This window comes from Callorhinus ursinus, unplaced genomic scaffold (assembly GCF_003265705.2).
Source record: "Callorhinus ursinus isolate GAN/ISIS: 27379988/994484 unplaced genomic scaffold, GSC_fseal_2.0 scaffold20, whole genome shotgun sequence".
NCBI lineage: Eukaryota > Metazoa > Chordata > Mammalia > Carnivora > Otariidae > Callorhinus > Callorhinus ursinus.
The window spans coordinates 10,100,203-10,119,182 of NW_027397082.1; the positions used below are offsets into that span (position 1 = coordinate 10,100,203).

The following is an 18,980-nucleotide window of genomic DNA, read 5'->3' on the forward strand; positions in this document are numbered from 1 at the left end:
AGCTGAGTAAGGAGTACATAAGAACCCTGTGTACTGGTTTTACAACTTTTCTATAAATCTAAAATTTGTTCAAAGTGAAAAGCTTAAAAAGGATAAAATTTAAGACAAGAATAACAGCAATGCATTATTATGGGATTTATAATATATGAATAAAAAGGTATGACAATAATTGCACAAAGAATGGAAGAAGTAAAAGTGTTCTATGTGATGTTCTTAGGATATATGAGAAGTGGTATAATATTATTTGAATGTAGACTGTTATGATATGTAAATACTGGAGCAGATACCAAAGCAAAGTAACAAAGACATATATAACTAATATGCCAACAATTGAGAAAAATGGAATTTATAAAAATAGTCAATCTAAAAGAAGGCATGAAATGAGGGGGAAAAAAGAATAACATATGGCACAAATAGAAAATAGTTGATTTAATCCAATCATGTTGGAAACTATATTAAATGTAAATGGTCTAAACCCTTCAAGTAAGACAAAAACTTCCAGGATTAATATGATCTCACTCATGTGGAATTTAAGTAAGAAAACAGATGAACATATGGGAAGGGGGAAAAGAAAAAAAGGAGAGAGGGAAACAAGCCATAAGAACCTCTTAACAAGAGAGAACTGAGGGTTGATGGAGGGAGGTGGGTGCAGGATGGACTAGATGGGGAATAGGAATTAGGAAGGGCATGTGTTATGATGAACATTGGGTGTTGTAAGTAAGTGATGAATCACTGAATTGTACTCCAGAAACCAATATTGCACTGTATGTTAACTACCTAAAATTTAAATTAAAAAAATTTTAAAACCTGCCAGAATTAAAAACCACAAGATCTATATGCTGTCTATAAGAAACCATTTTAAATGTAAAGACACAAAAAGGTAAAAGAATGGCAAAAGATATGTAAGTACCAATTAACAAGCAACGTGGAGTGGCTGTATTAATATCAGAAAAAATAGGATTCATAAAAAAAAAAATTACCAGGAATGTTACCAGAAATACAGACAGATATTTCTTAATGATACAAGTAACTTCATTGGGGGGAAAAAAAATCCTAGGTATATCTACAAGTAGTAACAGTTTCAAAATATAAAAGCAGCAAAAATTAATAGCACTAGTGGGAGAAAAATCTATTAGTATGGTTGGCTACTTCAACACTTATTTTTTCACTAATTGAAAAAACAGTGGACAGAAAATTGATAGTGGTATAGAACGAAGGAATAATATCAACTAATGTGACCTTGCTCCAAAAAAAACCAATACAATGCATATTCTTTTCAACTGCATATAGAACATTTGGTAAAACAGGCCATATTTTATAAATCAGTAACAAAAATATTGGAAAACATCTTTTGAATGCTTGAAAATTGAACAATTCACTTCTAAATAATCCATGGGTTAGAGGAGAATAAGAGATATTTAGAAAATATTTTAAACTAGACAATAATGAAAATACAACATCAAAATTTGCATGCTGCTGCTAAAACAGTACTTGGGAGATTTATAATGAAATGCTTATATAAGGAAAAGAAAGGTCTGAAATCAATCTAATAGACAAAGAAGAACATATTAAATCTAAAGAAAAAACTAAATAAGGAGCAGAAAAAAAACAAAAAAGATTAAAAAAACAAAGATAATAGAACAAAAAAATAAAACCAAAAGCAGGTTTTTTTTAAAAGACCAATAAAATTTATATATCTCTAGCCAGACTCATCAAAGAAAGACCAAATTACGAATATGAAGAATGAAAGAGAGACATGATTACAAATTATACTGATGACATTAAAAGAATAATATAGAACTATTATGAACTTTATGCCAAAAATTCAACAAATTATACAAAATAGACAAATGCTTTGACAGATTCAAACTACCAAAATTCAAATGAGAAGTAGAAAACTCAGGTAACTCTGTGTCTATTAACTAAATTAAATTAGATCAGTAATTAAAAACCTTCCTACAAAGAAAACATGTCTCCTTCTAAACATTTGAGGAAATAATACTAATTCTACACAAACTCTTGCAGAACGTAAAAGAGGAACACTTCCCAACTCATTCTATGATATGAAGCCAGAATTACTCTTACAGCAAACCATTATTTAAAAAAGAGAGAGAGTTACAGATCAATGGCCATGATGAATATAGATACAAATTCCTTAACAAAATTTTAGTATGGGTTAAATCTAGCAAAATACAAAAAGACCCTATTAAAATGTATATAGTAGGCACTCAAATACTGGTAAACAATTAGGTTTCATAAGTTGTGACCTACCCTGTGAAGTCATATGACCTTCCCTTTTGAGTCATATCAAAAATGCTTATTTTTTTTTATATGTTATTTATTTTTTTTAGAGGGAGGGAAGGACAGACGGAGAGAAAGAATCTTAAGCAGGCTCCGCACCCAGCATGGAGTCCAACTTGGGGCATCTCATGACCTTGAGATCATGATCTGAGCTGAAACCAAGAGTCTGTCACCTAACCAAATGCACTACCCAGACGCCCCTAGGAACAATAATTGTTTTTAAAATATAAGCATCTTTGGGGCACCTGGGTAGTGCAGCTGGTTAAGCAACCAGCTCTTGGTTTTGGCTCAGGTCATGATCTCGGGGTCGTGAGATAGCCCCAAGTGGGGCTCCACATTGGGTTGAGCATGGAACCTGCCTTAAGATTCTGTCCACTTCCTCTGCCCCTCTTCCCCCACTCTCTCTCTCTCTCTCTCTCAAATAAATCTTAAAAACAATTTCAACTCTTGTTCCTGAACTTATAGGAATATTTTCAAATATTCAGAGATTAGCTGTATAAAAAAAATCACATCAAATCTTACTAATTTGTAAAACCACATAATTAACAAAAGCTGGAAATACCACAAGCTTGAACAGATTTAGGAACTTACATCAGAATTTCTACATTACTTAAATCTGTTTTATAGGCTTAATTTTCCCTTTCATTGCAAAGAAAATTTCAGTAGCCCTTCTAATCAAGGGCACCTCCAACTAAGCAACATGGACAAGAGTGTCTATATTCCTTTGAATGGGTAGCCTGCTGTCACTAGAATATAATTCCCTATACCTCAGCAGGGTGGAAAGTCAATTGTATCCTCTCTCTGATCCTATCAAACCCTTCTAAACGGCTTAAGTATTATTTTCTGTTCTCTTATTGCCTCCTTTAGCAAAAACAACTTGTATAGGTTTTTGTTGTTCAGTGAAACACCTGATAATCTAATGACAATAAACTAAGTTAACAGTTCATTTCCAAGTCTCTAGAATCTCTTGAGGAGTCCCAATCAAAAGGAGTTATTTATTAACAACCATGAATTGCCTTTCCTGGTTTCTTTTTCCTGCCAAACTAAGTTCCTCATTAGCCCTTGTACAAAACACTCAAGTGGGATCCATTAAATAATGCTACCTGGACCATGAAAGCAATTTTATCACTCCTGGCTGGTTCTGTCCTTAGTATTTTTATATAGATACTGATGATATATTTTTATATGCTGATTATATCACTTAACTGACAGAATATAACACAGCAGTATTTCAGTATAGTAGAAATTCTGTTTTCAGTAACTGTTACTGTGTCAAATGGGTAAAAAATTTTTGCTGATTCTAATTTCTTATAGATATGAGTGCTGTTAAGAGTTGTTTCTTTAGGGTGCCTGGGTGGCTCAGTCGTTAAGCGTCTGCCTTCGGCTCAGGTCATGATCCCAGGGTCCTGGGATCGAGTCCCATATCGGGGTCCCTGCTCGGCAGGAAGCCTGCTTCTCCCTCTTCCACTCCCCCTGCTTGTGTTCCTGCTCTCGTGCTCTCTCTGTCAAATAAATAAATAAAATCTTTAAAAAAAAAAAAAAAGAATTGTTTCTTTAACATGGGTAAAAATGATATGGGTTCCCAAAAAAGTATATATTTTAACATATCAGGTCATTCTTATAAGCAAAAAGGGTTATTTTGACAAATTCACATGAAATTGTATATTATATATAAATGATGTAGCATTTTATTGATTACACAATGTAGGAAGAATAAATTTTTTAAGAAATATATCCCTTCTAACTTAGCTGTTTTTATAAAGAATAAAAAAGGGTTCATGTATAAATAAATAATAAACTAGCCCATAATTCAATGAAGAAAACTGAAGGAATATTGGAAACAGATAAAGATGGAGTTTTTTTCAAAGAGCAACCATTTCATTCCTTAGAAGAATAACACTTTTAAAACTTCATTGTCCAGAATTCCCCAAACTAAATTAATTATTCAAACTGACTATCTGATGGCCCTAACTCTAATCCACCCAGGCCAAAAAAAAATTTTTTTTTTTTTTTACAAAGACATATCTTTAACATAAAACCCAACAGAATCAGTATTTGTGTACAATGAAGAGTCTCTTTCAAGACTCCTGGGTGGCTCAGTCGTTAAGCGTCTGCCTTCGGCTCAGGTCATGATCCCAGGGTCCTGGGATGGAGTCCTGCATTGGGCTCCCTGCTCAGCGGGGAAGCCTGCTTCTCCCTCTCCCACTCCCCCTCTCTTGTGTTCCCTCTCTTGCTGTGTCTCTCTCTGTCAAATAAATAAATTAAATCTTAAAAAAGCATACAAATAAAAAAAACAAATGGTAAAAGAAGGTATGGGAGGAAGGATAGAACACTGACCTGTAAAAGAAAGCAATGAATAGGAGTTCCATCTACTACTTAACACAAAAAGACAGGACATTTACTTTATGTGTCCATGCCTTATCACACAAAAAGGTAAATGAATATAACCAAATGAAGTTTTCTTGGCTGTTCTGGTGTATTATCTCTTGCTCCTCATATGATTACATTTACTGTCTGTTTAGTATTCTTTTACTGTTTTCTGACAGTGTTCACCCATGTGAATATGTAGCACTGGTATGAAATCACACAGCATTGGGACGCCTGGGTGGCTCAGTCATCCAGCGTCTGCCTCCAGCTCAGGTCATGATCCCAGGGTCCTGGGATCGAGTCCCACATTGGGCTCCTTGCTCAGTGAGGAGCCTGCTTCTCCTTCTCCCTCTGCTGCTCCCCCTGCTTGTGCTCTCTCTCTCTGACAAATAAATAAAAATCTTTAAAAAAAAAAATCACACAGCATTAATAAAGATGCCATTAATGCTGAAACAGATAGATGTTCTGATCTTAATATAGTTCCCTAGAATGCAACGCAGCTTGTATAATGGCTAAATTCCAAATATATTATTTAAACTAAACAGCAGGCTATATTTCAAGAACTTATAATTTCTCATACTCCTCAAATATATTGCTAGATGGCATGACTGAAAGTGGTGTACTCATATGACAAGAAAATAAGCATTTAATATGCATAATATGAATCTAATATATATCTATAATAATGCAAATCTAATATATAGAGAGAGAAGTTTAACAAATGATAATTAGCATGTATTTTGAATTGTAAATTCCTGTTATGGGTTGCTGCAGTAAGTCAAACTACAGTAAAGGTATGTACCACTTTTGGGGAGCTTCGGGGGCTCAGTCAATTAAGCATCTGACTCTTGATTTCAGCTCAGGTCATGATCTCAGGGTTGTGAGATCGAGACCCAAGCTTAAGATCCTCTTTCTCATAGAGTTACCCTACAACCCAGCAATTGCACTACTGGGTATTTACCCCAAAGATAAACAAGTAGTGATCCGAAGGGGCACATGCACCCCAATGTTTATAGCAGCAATGTCCACAATAGCCGAACTATGGAAAGAGCCTAGATGTCCATCAACAGATGAATGGATAAAGATGTGGTGTGTATATACACAATGGAATATTATGCACCCATCAAAAAAATGAAATCTTGCCATTTGCAACAACATGGATGGAACTAGAGGGTATTATGCTAAGCGAAATGAGTCAATCAGATAAAGACAAGTATCACATGATCTCACTGATATGAGAAATCTGATAAACAAGACAGAGGATCATAGGGGAAGGAGGGAAAAATGAAACAAGACAAAACCAGAGCGGGAAACAGACCATAAGAGACTCTTAATCAAGGGAAACAAACTGAGGGCTGCTGGAGTGGAGCGGGGTGGGAGGGATGGGGTGGCTGGGTGATGGACATTGGGGAGGGTATGTACTATGGTGAGTGCTGTGAATTGTGTAAGACTGATGAATCCTAGACCAGTACCCCTGAAACAAATAATACATTATATGTTAATAAAAAACAAAAACAAAAATACCAGAGAAAAAATGCTATGGATAATTTAATTAAAACAGCTTATTTACACACACACACACACACACACACACACACACACACACAAAGATCCTCCTTCTCGCTCTCCTTCTGCCCCTCCCCCCTCAAAAAAAAAGGTATAGAACACTGTAAAAAATGTCAAATTTCCATTTTACATGACCTCTGCCCATGGGTCTTAATTTGTAAACATTCTCAAAGGGCTCAGGATTTTATTTTTTGTAATTAAAAAAGCAGTAAAGCGGGGCACCTGGATGGCTCAGTCGGTTAAGCATCTGCCTTTGGCTCAGGTCATGATCCCAGGGTCCTGGATTGAGCCCCACGTCGGGTTCACTGCTCAGTGGGGAGTCTGCTTCTCCCTCTCCCTCTGCCCTTCCCCCTGCTTGTGTACTCTCTCTCAAATAAATAAAATCTTTTTTAAAAAAAAGCAGTAAAGATCTGCATCACAGAAAGTTAACTATTTGTCTTTCCTTTATAATAAAAGATAGCTTTCAAAAATTAAAAACAAATCTATAGTCATCAAAACACTACAAAATCAAAACCACATAATACCACTTCTTACTCATGGAATGGCTATAATAAAAGAGACAACAGCAAGGATGTTGAGGATGTAGAGAAACCAGAACCCTCATATACTGTGCTGTGAACATAAAAAAGTCCAGCCACTTAGGAAACCAGTCTAGAAGTTCCTCAAAAGGTTAAACATAGAGTTACCATATGACTCAGTAATTCCACGTTTAGGTATATAACCCAAGTGAAATGAAAACAAATGTCCACACAAAAACTCGGATACAAGTGTTCATAGTAATTTTATTTGCAACAGCCAGAAAATGGAAACAACCCAAATGTTCAACTGATGAATGGGCAAATAAAATGTGGTATATTCACAGAATGGAGTATTATTCAGCAATAAGAAAGAATGAAGTACTGATATATACTACAACCTGGAGGAATTTTGGAAAACATGCTAAGTGAAAGAAGCCAGTCACCAAAGACCACATATTGTAGGATTCCATTTATATGAAATGTCCAGAAGAGGTGAATCCATAGAAACAGAAAGTAAACTCGTGTCTGCCTAGGGCTAAGGGGTTTCAAGAAAACAGAGAAGGGGTAACTGCTAAAGTGTACAGTTTCTTTTTAGAGGGATAAAAATGTTGTAAGATTGTTTGTGATGTTTGTGTACACAAACAGCAATTCAACTCTGAATATGCTGAAACCCACTGAACTGTACACTTTAAATGTATGAACTGTATGGTATGTGAATTATATCTTCATTAAGCCACTAACATCTTCCTCCCTCAAAAAAAAAAAACTAAAGCAATGGCTTTTAACTGCAGCTACAGACACAATAACCAAGCTTATTCTTTGAGAAGTACAGATCCCCAGAACCTGCCAGACTACTAAGTCATAAACTATGAGAGTGGGATCCACTCTTCTAGACTAGTGGGGGTAGTACAGTTAAGACCTAGGTTAAAATCCTGACATGACTTTTTTTTTTAAGATTTTATTTTTTGAGAGAGAGAGAACAGAGCAGAAGGGCGGGGCAGAGACAGAAGCAGGCTCTCCGCTGAGCAGGGAGCCCGATGTGGGGCTCAATCCTGGAACCCTGGGATCGTGACCTGAGCCAAGGGCAGACACTTAAACAACTGGGCCACCAAGGCGGGGCCCCCCCTTAGCTGCATGACTTTTAGTAAATTATCTAATCTCTACATTTTCAGTTCCTACTTCATACAATGGAGGAAGAAGTGTCTATTTCCTTGGGTTAACTGTAAAAACTTAATGAGATAAAATATGCAAAGTATACCATGACATACTGTGCTCAAACAATAGCTATTATTATGATTATGTTGTTTTTACTGGACATTTTTTTGTTCTTTATAGGGAAAAGATAAAGCAGATTTCTGCAATGTTTGCCCCAAATCCATGCATCTAAGTTAAACCTTGTAAGTCTTAACCCCTTTTAAGAAATATTAACTTTTATCTTTAAAATCAGTTTATTGTCTACCTGATGCCCTGCTTGGAATAAAGTAACATTTATGAAGTTACTATTTTTACAAAAATACAAAAATTACAACACAAACTTTAATAATGCCACTAACTGTGGGAGGGTACTCCTTAAACAAATCCAAAGGTTATTTTTAAAATTACAAACTTAGGAATAAAGGTCAAAAGATTAGGCAGACACAACCATTTAATTAAAATTTGCCAATTTTTAAAAATACATTCACTTTAGTAAAAATGCTGTATCTATATGCTATGAACAAACTGCAGTAAATTTAAAATTCTATAATTTCAGGGCGCCTGGGTGGTTCCATCAGTTCAGCAACTGCCTTCAGCTCAGGTCATGATCCTGGAGTGCCAGGATCGAGTCCTGCATGGGGTTCCCTGCTCAGTGGGCAGTCTATTTCTCTCTCTGACCCTCCCCCCTCTTGTGCTCTCTCTCTAATAAATAAAATATTTTTTAAAAAAAATAATAAAACCCTATAGTTTTTTTTTTAAAGATTTTATTTATTTATTTGAGAGAATGAGACAGAGAGAGAGAGAGAGAGAGCATGAGAGAGGGAAGGGCCAGAGGGAGAAGCAGACTCTCCACTGAGCATGAAGCCTGATGCGGGACTCGATCCTGGGACTCCAGGATCATGACCTGAGCCAAAGGCAATCGCTTAACCAACTGGGCCACCCAGACACCCCAAAAATCCTATAATTTCTTACGTAAGAAATGTACGTTCTTAATTCCTAGGTAATTTGATAACATCTCTATGGAAAGACATCCTAAATAGGACTCTCATGAATTAAAGCCAACTTTTTCAGATGGAGGATAACACATGCACAAAATAATAAGAACAAAAACAGGAAATAACATGTGATATTTTGATATTTTTATATAAAAATTTAGCATTTCTCTTTTCTTTAGCAATTCTATTTCAGAATGAAACATATATACTGGTGAAATTTTAACTGAATCTGGTATGAAATCAAAAGTCAATCAACAACCACATTTCTATCTGAAGACATGAAAAGGATTATTTCCATTCAGATTCCTGAGGATATTTTAGTATCTCATAAGTGACATACTTTCAAAGTACAGTTTGGGAAAATCTATCATGGATTTTCTAAATACATTTAATGAAACCAAAACTAAATTAAGATTTTGTGTCTGGTGAGAGTTAAATGTAGAAAAACACCATACCTAAAACTTAAACTGTATCTTTTTCAAAACTAAATAAATTTTTAAACACACCTACAGAATATTACCTCTACAAACCTGCAGTTCCTCAAGTTTCCTTTGTCACCCACTATAAGACCAATGCTCAAGCAACAATATTTTTAATCACCTATTTTATTCAGAATATATCTGCCTTTCATAAGAAAACCTTCCTTAAAAAGTTACATAACTTTTATGCCAATTTTTTTAAATGTTCTAAAACGAGCCCACAAATACCTTTATCAATTTCTCAAAACTGGTAAGTCAAGGTTTACTATATTCCCTAATTAAAAAATAAAAATATTTTTACAGAGTTGTTACATATATATTTTTTTTCTGTTTTTTATACTACCATTCTTTTGCTTTTTTTTTTTTTTAACAAGGCTCTGATATGCCAATCTTCTGTAGTAAATTATGTAGGACAGTCATGTGAATTTACACATTTTTCAGATAAAGAAGGAAATGTGAAAGAACTGGAAAATGTAGCCTCAATGAATCTACTATACTTTTTAAATATTTTTAAAATAGGTGGTAACAAGTTAAAAATTCGGGAAATATTTTTTTATTGCTACAAATTCACCTTTTCTCCAGTGAAAATGAAAGCAGAATAGGTTTATGTGAAAGAGGCCCACTACATCTATATTCTAACTCACTTTCTTAAGTTTATAACATAAGCTCAAACCATACATTAAAATTGCTAAAATTAAATAAAGTAAAACATAAAGAAGATGAAATGTAGAAACCAGCTGTTTTAGGCAAGTATCAGATATTTTCTGATATGGAAAAGCACTTGACAAAATTATCTGGCATAATAAATACTACAAATAGTAGTAACCCCAAGGTCTCTTACCAATTTCAGCAGGTAGTTGTTTGATTTTGTTCTCTCGAATGCTAAGCATGCTGAGTTTTGACAGATTTTTGATGTCCTTTTCCACAGTAGTTATACGATTAAAGCGAAGGTAAAGAGTGGTGAGAGAATCTAGTCTATACACCACTGAAGGAATTTCTCTCAGTTTATTATGCCGTAAATCAAGCATCCGCAGCTTCTTCAAGTTATCAAGAGAGTCAGGCAAACTGGTAAGTGAGTTTTCATTTAGAGCCAGTGTCATGAGATTTACTAGACAGCCCACCTCTGCTGGGAGGGACTGCAATTTGTTGCTATATAAATAAAGTTCTGTTAATTGAGTCAACTCTTTGATTGATGATGGCAATATGTGTATAGACCTCTTGGATAAGTCCAAACGCATTGAATTCTCTTCCCGGCATTTGTTGAGCTCTTTAATCACCTCTGCATTGCTAGATTTTTTTCTAGTCCCAGGTGCTGGATTTGGCCGTTTGATCGTATTGTCAACTGAAAAAGCCACCCCTGGTTGGGCAGCACTGGAGTCCTTCTTTCCATCTTTGGCATCTTTCCCTTTGGTCTTAGGTTCTTTTTCTTTGCTCTCTTTCCCAAAACCTCCAGAGGCTTTTGCCTCTTTTTCTCTTTCCTTGGCTGATGGCACTTTGGGATCTTTCTCTTTAGAGTCTTTTTCTTTTCCTAAACTACTACTCATGATGACTCAAGCTTGGGCAAAAACTACATGAACTCCTTCGTTTTATTTGCCAACAACAGTAAATGGAATTCAAAGATGAAGAGACAAAGATCCTACACAATCAAAAAAGGTGTTGGCTTGAAGAAGTAATCACCATGGAGTAATGGCCATCTGTTACATGTTGGATCTAAAAGCACTATGCCCATTTCTGATAACTTGTTCCAACGGGTAAAATGGTGCTGGTCAATGATTCATTAGAATTCCTGAAATACAATACAAAAAGAATATTAAATTACTTTAGATTAATATATTAAGTAAATGGGCTCCGAAAAACAATCTTACTGAAACTTTGGCCATTTTTCTATGATTTGATGCAGTAAATATTTACTGAACACTTTCTACTATGCAAAATTCATTGAAAAACTATAAAAATTGATAGGGCAGGCCCCTATCTTCAAGGACTTTACAATCTAACAAGAAGAGGTAAGGTAACCATACAAGTTACTATAAGTTTGTAAAAACTGAGAAGTGGGAGAAATCATAATAGCAGCTAATGTTTGAGTGCTTTCTATGTACAAGCATTACTGTAAGAAATTTACAAATATTAATTTAATACACATAACAGTCCAAGAGATCAACTGTTGTTCCTATTTAGGGACACCAAGGCACAGAAATACTTTTAAGTAACTAGTCCTGTGATCTTGGAAAAGCAACAGAGTTGAGATTCCAATGTATATATCCACAGCCTGTGTTCCTAACCACTACACTAAAACTGCTCTATCTGCAACTAACTCTGCCTGACAGCTTTAGGTAACAGAAAGGATTTCAAAGGCTCTAATGATCGAATCAAGAGCAGTCTCAGAAAAGAACAAAATGGCAAAGTGAAATATGTATGGAGCACAGCAAACAGTTTAGAAAAAAGACATTAAGAATCTGTACTTTAATAAGCATTCTAGGTGATTCCGATGCAGGTAGATCTAGGGATCACCTTGAGAAACAAAGAGCAATCTCCAGTTATGTCTATAAACTAGAAACTGAATGGTGATAAGAATTCTGAAGGGTTCTAAAAAGTAGAAAAAGTTCACTGGTAAAATGACTGACCAAAAGGAATTACAAAGGCTGAAAAGATGAGTAAAATCTTTGTGAAGGAGTCAGTCCTCCCTAAGCATTTTGAAATTTAAAATATAATTTGTATCTTGTGACTCTGTTATTAATTTTATTTTTTTTTATTTGAGAGAGAGAGAATGAGAGATAGAGAGCACGAGAGGGAGGAGGGTCAGAGGGAGCAGCAGACTCCCTGCTGAGCAGGGAGCCCGATGAGGGACTCAATCCCCGGGACTCCAGGATCATGACCTGAGCCGAAGGCAGTCACTTAACCAACTGAGCCACCCAGGCGCCCCCTGTTACTAATTTTATAAGTAATTGATCTTTATGTGGTAGTAGGGCTTAAAGATTAAAGACAAAATGATTAACATCCTACCTGATTAGCTTAAGGGGTTAAAGAAAAAGTTAAAATTTTATGAAACCACCAAAAGTATTTGATAGTCTAAGTGCACAGGATCCTGCTAAGAATTTCTATACAGAGGATGTGAGCCCTACCCTTATACAAGGTTACAGTTTAATAAAACAGCCAAAACACTCACATATAACAACATAAAATAGTATAGTAAATCCTCAAACAATGACATATGCTATTGCTCTTTTGAGAAAACTGACATCGGTCAAAATGTCGGAGAAAGGCTGTGTACAGAAGTACAAGCAAGTAAAGACAAGGTGGCAAATCAGTCCAGTTAGACACAATGAAAGGGTAACTTAGGCCAAGAATACGGAATGATCTTAGTTTGCCATAGGAAAGTGAAAAGGTGGAACTTTGCTGAAGCAAAGTCTCAGGGGTGCAGTAGTAATAGGAGCTGGGTAGAAGATTAATGATCTGTAAATTCCAGACTAGAGTTTGAACTTTATCAGCCTATAAGATTCCAGTTAAATAAACATGATATTTTTGCTAGCGCATCAGAAAAGTTATTATCTCCCCACTACTCACCACCCCTTCAAAAAGAGAAAATAATTATTTTGATCTACAATGGAGAAAGACTAAGAAAACCTTCAGAGATACTGATTGAGAAAGCAATGCTGATGAGCCAAAATGAAAGCACATTTATTAAAATGATACAACAGTGAATAATGGGAGTATATATACACAGATGACAGAATACAGACACTGTTATCAATTTGTATGTAAGAAATGTCATTATGCCAGGTTTCTGAAAATCAAATTTCTATTTAGCAAGATATGTACTAAATCTCAAACGAGATACAGATGGTATAAAAAAGATGTTACATATTAAAGAACAAATCTAGCCTCTCACAAAGTATACTAGCATTAAAGTTTTTTAATGCTTCTACTTAATAATTAGATCTAAAAGCATTTTTATGAGTTAAAAATAACATTTTTCTAAACACACAACTGGCATTTTTAAAGATGGAATCCTTGATCTCCTATTCTGATGTTTCCTAAACTTCTCTAATAAAAAAATAAACTAAACTAAACTTGGGATATTGGTTTAAAAAAAATAAATTCCCAGGCTCTACCCTAAACCACTGAACTGGAATCTTTAGGAAGAGGAATCTAGGAAACATCTGTTTTAATAAGAAATGTCTCAGCAAATGCTTATCAAGTTTGGAAATACAGGATATAACCAAATCTGAACACTGAACATCTGAACACTAGTATATTTACTATTGTATTTCTTAAATATTATTCTAAAAATGAAAATTGAGAGGGTGGCCAGTGAGTTCAAGCCCTACAATGGGTGTAGAGATTACTTAAAAAAAATAAAATGAAAACCAAAGAACTACATAAATATTTGTATGTTATATACATGATACTACTATAAATGTTAAAAATGGTTCCATAAAAAAATAAAATAAAAATGAAAATTGAGGATAAAGGAATGGGTCAGGGAAGAAATTGTATTAATGACAAAACAAGTTATTAATAATTTAGTTTCCATTGAAGTTTGAAAAGGGACTTCCCATAATATATAAATACCATAATATATTTGAAGCTCATTCTAGAGATACTTGAACTATTTGACAGTTTCCCTGCAAGAGTGATGGATTTGAACTGACCCCACATACTCATCCTATAATTCTTGTACCTAATGAGATTTATTGGTATACAGTTCAGTTACTGTTCATAAAAATACAACTAGTTACAGAGAACAGAATTTGGACTTTGACATAACCATACTGAAAGGAAATAACTAATCAGGCTTCACTATTAACTAAAAAATTTTCACATCCAGTAAAAATATGTGTTGTCTAAGATAACTAACAAATCACTTGACAGTCTCAAATTAAGTTCTGGGTCTAATCCAGATCTGAATCAGGTGACACCACTAAACTTTTTTGGACAAGAAAAATAGTATTGGGAGTAATCTTTCATGTTTCTTGGAAATAAACTAATCAACAGATTTTTTAAAAATCCCTTTATAACATTGTGGGAAACGGTTATATTTGCACAAAATTTGACTCTTGCACCCAGTTATGTAATAGAAAGTGAGAGTACCCAATTTTAAAAATGCTTAAAATCTAGTGAAAAAGCGTAAAATCGCACCAATTACTAAGCTGAGGCTAGCAATGGTGTTTTTATATTGGGATCTTCAGCACTCCCGAAGATTCCTCTATTCCCTACCACCTAATAACTACCATACATACAGCACTTGACACAAACTTTTATCTTATTTCAAATTTTCACAACCACATCAAGAAAGATATTAAAAGTGTCTCCACTTGGTTTCTTGAGTCCATTTTATCATTTGTCCAAAAATGATACAAAATATTACCAATTCTATCTGTTGGCAGAAGTCATTTTTTCTCAGGTACTTAGTTGTGTTCTAAATTATGAAAACTCTCAACTTCAAATTCCTAAGGAGAAGAGTTCCTCTATTTCCAATTTATAGACAAGAAAATTGAGGCACTATAGTCAGATACCTGGTAAGTAAGGAAAAATTCAAAACCAGGTCTAACTGACTCTAAGCCCATATATGTTCTTTCCACTGTACCATGCTGTATTTCAAAGACAGCTATCCAAATCATAATTGTATGAGGATGCTGATTACAACACTTTAGGCCTCAATACCTTCTAAGCCAGGGGTCAGCATACTTTTCCTGTAAAGGACCATATATTAAATGCTTTGTGGGCCAGAAGTTCTATTACAGGTGCTCAATTCCATCACTTTAGCATGAAAACAGCTAGACAGCTGTAAATGACTACATGAGGCTGTGTTTCAATAAAAGTTTACCAAAAGAGGCCACATACTGAATTTGGCCCTCCGGTGACAAGTTTTCCAGGTCACTGTTTCATATTTCAAATCATTCCTTTCAGGAACTGTATCTTGTATGCAAACTGGATGTAAAAAGTAAAAAAAAAAAAAAAAAAAAAAGTCCTTGTTCTTATAATACACTCAACATTACTTTTAGTTATTTCTAAAATAGCGACAATTTCCTAAAATCTAGGGGAAGGAGGACTGGAGGGGAGATGCAAGTGAGAAAGCACTAGCCTAACAAAATCTATTCTTGGTATAGACTACAATGATAATCATCACATGTAACAATTATTTTTAAAAAACTCATCAACAGGCCACATACACTAAATATCTTCCTTAGTCTTACCTTAAATGTGAATGTGAAAGCTGTACAATATTGGATCTTGAATTATAATGAACAGGACTTCTGGTTCCAAACAAGATGGAATAAGCCCATTTTACCCTGTTCCTCCCATTAATTATAACCTAAAACCCTGGACAAAATACAGCAGAAGATTCTGAAAAGTAGAGAAAAGAAGGTACAGTGGCTAAGGACTCTGGCTCAAGGATAGATAACCTGCGGGTGAGTTCTCTGGGGGTTTTTTTGTTCTTGTTTCCTACATATCCCGGCCTGGCAGTAGAGAAGCGCATAATCCAAAAACACCAGTAGGTACCTACCAAAAAAAAAGGTCCAAGAAAAGTTCTCTCTCTCTAGTCAAAGGACTATGAAGAGAATGAAAAGAAGCTACAGTTTGGGAGAAAATGTATCTGAGATATATAAAGAAGTCCTTTAAATAGTAAGAAAACAATCAATGCAATCAGAAAAGGGGTGAAAGACTTGTAGTGACACTCCACTAAAGACCTACACGTAAAGATGTTCAATATCATTAGTCGTTAGGGAAATGCAAATATAACTGCATGTCTATTAGAAGAGCTAAAATAAAAAATATCGATGATACCAAGTGCTGGTGAAAATGTGGAGAAACTGGATCAATCACTCATTGCTGATGAGAATGTATATTGGTACAGCCATTCTGGAAAACAATTTGGCAATTTCTCATAAACATACAACCCAGAAATTATACCCATAGGTGTTTATCCTAGAGAAATGAAAACTTAGGGTGACACAAAAACATGTATACAAACATTCATAGCAGCTTTATTTGTAATGCCCCAAAAGTAGAAACAACCCCAATGCCTTTTATTGGGTAAACTGATAAACTGTGGTACATCCACACAATAGAATACTGTTTAACAATAAAAAGGAAAAGGAACAAACTATCCTTGCACACAAAAACTGGGATGGATCTCAAGGGCACTATGCTGAGTGAAAAAGTATCAAAAAGTTAGTATGTGTGATTCTGTATGATTCTGTTCACACAGTATTTTTAAATGACAAAATTATACTTATGGAGAGCAAATCAGTGGTCGCTATGGCTTAGGGTTGCGTGAGAGTATGACTATAAAGGGGTAGCATGTGTGAGCTTCTTTGAACTGATGAAACAGTTGCGTACTTTGTGTGGTGGTTATAAGAATCTGTACAAGTTTTCGAGGCGCCTGGGTGGCTCAGTCAGTTGAGCATCCAACTTTTGGTTTCAACTCAGGTCATGATCTCAGGGTCTTGGGATCAAGCCCCACATTGGGCTCTGCGTTCAGCAGGGAGCCTGCTTGGGATTCTCATTCTCCCTCTCCCACGGCTCCTCTGCCCCCCTGCTCTCTCTAAAATAAATAAATAAGTCTTAAAAAAAAAAAAAAAGAATCTGTACAAGTTTTCAAATTTCATAGGACTATCAACATCCCCCCCCTCCGAAAAAAGACTGCGTGGAAAAACAGGTAAAATCTCAGACTGTAGTTTACTTAACAGTAATGTACCAATGTCAATTTCCTGATTTTGATAAGTGTACTATAGTTACGTAAGATGTTATTATTGGTGGATAATAAGTGAAAAGTACAAGGGAACTCTCTGTACTATTTTTAAAAATTCTATCAGTCCACAATTATTTCAAAAGAAAGATGTAAACAATAAAATACAATGGTCAACACAAATCTACCATATGTAAATTATAAAAAAGTACACTGAGTTTTTTCAATAAAATGGAAGTTTAAAAACCACATTTTGGAAAAAAACATTTTGAAAATAACAATTTTTTAAAAAATAAATGAGTAACAACTCATATTAGCTAGAAAAAGATTTTTCCCAATCTTGTTCAGTATCAGATAAAAAAATACCCATTCACAGATACCATTCAATTTGGGAAGGTAGATATTTCATAAACATTACCAGGAAAGAAAAGATTCTAAGTACAAATACATTTAAATACACTTTAGTTAATATAGTTATCATTCATAAAATAATGGTGAGTAAATCAAGAACACCCTAAGCATACATTCCCCTCTGTCTTCTAGATAAAGTTAAAAGGTAATTTAACTAGAATTAGTTCAAGGGTTTGGCCATTATACATCAAAATACTCAGTAACTCCAGTTTTACTTGTCACCATATCTAACATAAACTGACCTTTTAGTAAAAAAAGAAAAATTAAATGGAATGAAATGAAAAAAATATCTGCAATGTTACCAGACATGCTACCCTAAGTCTGAGGTACAACCTGCCAATATCCAGTAAGCAGTGTTGTGCTAATGTCACACCATTGCTCTTAGAATTTGAGGGTCAAATTAAAAGGACAGTTCCAATAGTTCCTTTGTTGGAAATAGAGAATTTCATTATTTTGTAATCCATCTGATAAGATTTAAACGTAAGTGATATAACTGACATGTATTACAGAATCAAAGGTGAACATTACTGTAGAAAAATAAAAGGTAAAAAAATAAAAAAAGAAAGAAAAAGAAAAGGTAAATGAGTTCTAACTATATTAGGAGGCAGGGAGCCAGAGACTAGTCTGGAGCACAGTTCTGGCAATATGGTAAAGAAGCAATGCAGAGAAACTTTAGTTACTCAGGCATTTTTATAAACGATACACATATGGAAGATGAATACTAGTAAGACATAAACAGTTCCTAAATGGCAGTCCAAAGACGACTTCAAGCAAAAGAAATACTACAACTGCCTCACATAAGCATTTAACAAAATATATACTGAACCCCTCTGTGTGCCAGGCATCATGCTAAGTGCTGAATTAAAAAAACAGACATGGTTCCTGTCCTCGAAGTGCTTACAGTCAGGTAGAAAAACGAAACAAATAAAAAAGCATTCCATAAAGAGAAAATAAGATGTAAAGGCTGAGATATGCAAGAACATTATGAGATAGAGGAGCTAAATGGAGGCCAATGTTTCACTGATATAAGATCAGACTGTAATTAAAAGAACAAGATTATGCAGGATTTTGTAGCCATCATGAGCACAGATTCTCTTCTACACCATTCAACAGTTTAAAGAGAATAACATGATCTATGTTTTTAATCTCTCTCACAGTATTGTACAGAGAATGGATTTCAAGGGAAAGAGTAAAAGCAGGAAACCAATCAGAAGACTACTACAGTAACTAGGTGGGACTTGATCCTTACACTAACATATTACACAATAGATAAAGTGGATACAATCAAGAAATCTTTAGTAGGGAAACTAACAAACTTGGTGATACAGTCTATGTGGCCAGAGAGGTTGAGGAAGAGAATTCTGGAGCTAAGAGGTCTGAGATAAAAACAAATGTGGACATTATCAGCATATTGATAGCTCCTAAGACCATGATCAGCATGAACAATACAAAAAGG

The 18,980-nt window shown here is 34.8% G+C and overlaps 1 protein-coding gene across 2 annotated transcripts in view; it reads right to left on the reverse strand.

Moving 5' to 3' along the window:
• Positions 1-18,980, reverse strand: part of SHOC2 (SHOC2 leucine rich repeat scaffold protein) — an 87,781-nt gene that overhangs the window by 34,555 nt on the left and 34,246 nt on the right. For both annotated transcript variants that reach the window (XM_025880753.2, XM_025880752.2), the window contains exon 2: positions 10,262-11,206. In XM_025880753.2, the coding sequence (XP_025736538.1) occupies positions 10,262-10,964 (703 nt within the window). In that variant the 5' untranslated portion in view covers positions 10,965-11,206. The remainder of the gene's footprint in view (positions 1-10,261; positions 11,207-18,980) is intronic.